At 49.0% G+C, this 2,971-nt stretch overlaps 2 protein-coding genes across 2 annotated transcripts; both read left to right on the top strand.

Moving 5' to 3' along the window:
* Positions 1–868: 868 nt before the first annotated feature.
* On the top strand, positions 869–1,134 carry PENARI_c255G02098 (uncharacterized protein; the record flags this gene model as incomplete). The annotated part of the gene is made up of 2 exons (XM_022638223.1): positions 869–994; positions 1,093–1,134. The coding sequence occupies 2 exons, from the start codon at positions 869–871 to the stop codon at positions 1,132–1,134; spliced, it is 168 nt and encodes a 55-aa protein (XP_022481920.1).
* A 315-nt stretch (positions 1,135–1,449) lies between these two features.
* PENARI_c255G04726 (uncharacterized protein) lies at positions 1,450–1,876 on the top strand (the record flags this gene model as incomplete). The annotated part of the gene is made up of 3 exons (XM_022638224.1): positions 1,450–1,506; positions 1,566–1,742; positions 1,817–1,876. The coding sequence occupies 3 exons, from the start codon at positions 1,450–1,452 to the stop codon at positions 1,874–1,876; spliced, it is 294 nt and encodes a 97-aa protein (XP_022481921.1).
* Between the last annotated feature and the right edge of the window lie 1,095 nt (positions 1,877–2,971).

The raw sequence follows: 2,971 nt of genomic DNA, 5'->3' as shown, positions 1-2,971 counted from the left end.
AAAATGTGAGCGCTCTTGGTAAAATCAAAGAATGAACAGCTTCCATTGCCTCAATATTAAGACCGTAGATTCAACAGTGATCCAACGTTTCTTAACCGACTCACTTTGACTCATTCTCTACTTGACTCTAGCATGTTTTCTCGGTGAGCATTTAAAATCACACCAAGAAATTCGCTGCAAATACTTGCGGTATATGTTACAACAGGCCTCACTTAGGATAGACATCGTGTCCTTTAACGTTTGCTCCCTAATAGAGCATGTACGCGACAGGAGCCGAGAAGCCTATAAATTCGCTCTCTCCCCCAGCAATTTGTTCCACAACACATGTCACTTGCTCCGCAAAGTCGAGCAGGCCTTCGGTTCGAGGCACCTGATAAGTTCTTCCCTTTGACCTACTGGATTTCCACTGTACTGACATCTATACTGCAATTACGTTGTGGACTGACAAGCTAGAAAGTGCATGTGAGAATGAGATTCCCACCAGGACCACTATGCCACCCATGCCAGCCGATCAAAGAAGCAGTTTTGTGTTAGATGGTCGATGTATCTATGCGAACATCTATCCACCAAAGCAGCCGACCACTGTCCCGCCCCTGAATATCGATGCAAAAGAGCGATCTCCATACAGGTATGTAGATTCCAGCGCGACCCTTTCCGAAAGTTGGACTGACTTCAAAGACGACGCGAAAGAAAGATCCTTGCGTTCCGTCCAATATACTCCAGCCACGGAGCCCTTTCCTGTGTCTTTTTTTAAAACATGTAAGTCATGCTTTGTCCCGCCGACCAACAAGCTAATGATGGACAGGAAACCGTTGACAGCGCGCCAAAGTGAGCCCGAACCAGCACTCCGTCAGTGCTCCACGCAGTCATGGCTTACACACCATTTCTGGCCCGGTCACTTCAAATCATGCAGCATGTCCTGAAATTCCGCAAACCAGGGCTGTGGGTCAACAACAGGACGCATAAGCCCCAGACGTTCGTTGTGCACGATGAGGTGAGTGGAATATCGCGCATCCTGCTGCGCCGGTTTTGATTTTGCGCCAAGTCTGTGCCCCAGACACGAACCCCACTGACATCTTCATGCTGTTGTAGGAGCAGCCCATCATCAACCTCGAAAACTGCTGTGGCGAGTAACCTATTCCCGCCGAGTCAGATAAGACCAAGGGGCCGACGCGCTCCATCGCGTCTTACGTCCTCTACCTCACCGCCTTCACATCCTCAACAACAGAGTGCCTCTACACGGAGCAGTCTCCCAATACTGTACAATTTCTTGTCACAAGTGGGCTCGTCACGCGCCTTTGCCGTCCTGTAAACTTGCCCGGTGCATCCAGCGCAACTTCTCGAAGCGACAGCCGGAGAGTGCGACGAACCTGGATAGAACATGGCATGATTGGTGACTGCATTGCAAGAGAAAATTGGCCGTGATCTAGTTGGTAAGCTGGTATGATCATGATTCTTGTTTATCATCTACTTCAAGCGTACACTCGGGGATTCTTCATGAACAACGTAAAGCACAACACCTCGTCCAACTGGATCAACACTTGCTGACTCGGGTCTCACCACAGGAAGACACCCTCATATTCTCACACTCGAATGCGAAGCGAGCAAATGTCTTGTCTGCTCAAACTCCCCTGCACCAACACCATCGCATGCTCTGTTTCTTCCACATGACTACCGGTGGTATCGACGCGTCGCTACCTCGAACTTGGCCCAGTCGATTTGGTTCATCAGATCATGTGTTGGTATGTCTACCTAATGCAAGACCCAATGGAGCGCATAGTAGTGTCTGTTTCTCGGCTTTTGAACACCCTCATAGGATAGCCTACTTGCCGGCTTGGATCCCCGGCGTCCAGTGGGTGACCATGGTTGTCCTTAGATGGCGTCTAGCGTCTTTCAAGCCTGAAAATGAAGACAATAGGAGGAGCTGAAGTTTCGTCTTGCTAGAGTCGTATTTTCGTACACGGCGAGGTTGTTCGTCGAGTTTGCTTGCAAGGAGAATGTGAGGCGAAGTCCCGTCATCTCTAGCCGAGGGGACTAACAATAGCCATGTCGGCTTCGAATCGATGGACAAGACCGAGGACGGCCAAACGAAAGAGAGAACTCATGACCCAAGAACCACGTCTGTTAGAATCCCCCTGATTCTTCTTCCTCTCTGCGTTGCTCAGCTTATCGATATATTCGAGCGAGCGGGAACCACTCGGACATACACGGAGCTGCATGCTATCAGGATTGTTTGTCTTTTCCCTGTTAGACAGAAGCTTGGTGATTTGATTCCTAAGCCTGTGTTTTTCTATCCAAGCCCGAGCACTACGTGCAAAGCCCATACATTTTGAATGTCACAGCAGCTGGAGGTCAGTCAAGCTATCCAGTATCCTTCGTCCATTGAGACTGTCGTCTAACATATCGCAACTGGCGGCGCAAGCAGGTCTTGCCAGCAAATCACCGATTTCTCTACGTCTCTGAGCTCACTGTGCTTTGGTCATCTATGATGTATTTATCATCGCGCCCAAGACGATATCTGGCATATCACTGTTGAGCAATTCACCGTGAAGGTGGGTTTGATGTCTGTAACAGCACTACAAGAGCCTTCGGGTTGTAGGACCTCTGAATGTCCCGTACAGCCTATACGAATTATCTACCCCAATAAGCGCTCATGTTACATTTGCTTGGGGAGGATTTGAGCGGATGCCTGCTAGGGTCACACGCGGATAAGAACACCCCTGTACAAATATCACCAGGTCCCGAGCGGCGATCGTGGAGAGTTTTTTTACTAGTTCTGGTTCCAGAGGGCTAGTTGGAAATCGATCGGACTTCAATCATGCTATATCAGCAGCGGAGCATGCTGTATTGCATGACTCGGGAATAGGCACCACAGAAAGAAACGACTGTTTCTTAATCGCTGTAGTGGACTTTTACGAGAGATTGGGTGAACTATGAATCGGAAGTACTGACGGGGAATTATTCACAAATT

The sequence above is a fragment of the Penicillium arizonense genome (assembly GCF_001773325.1).
Source record: "Penicillium arizonense strain CBS 141311 chromosome Unknown PENARI_contig255, whole genome shotgun sequence".
NCBI classification, from domain to species: Eukaryota; Fungi; Ascomycota; class Eurotiomycetes; order Eurotiales; family Aspergillaceae; genus Penicillium; species Penicillium arizonense.
The sequence above is the reverse complement of the archived record's forward strand: the minus strand, read 5'-3'. Positions and strand labels throughout refer to the sequence as shown.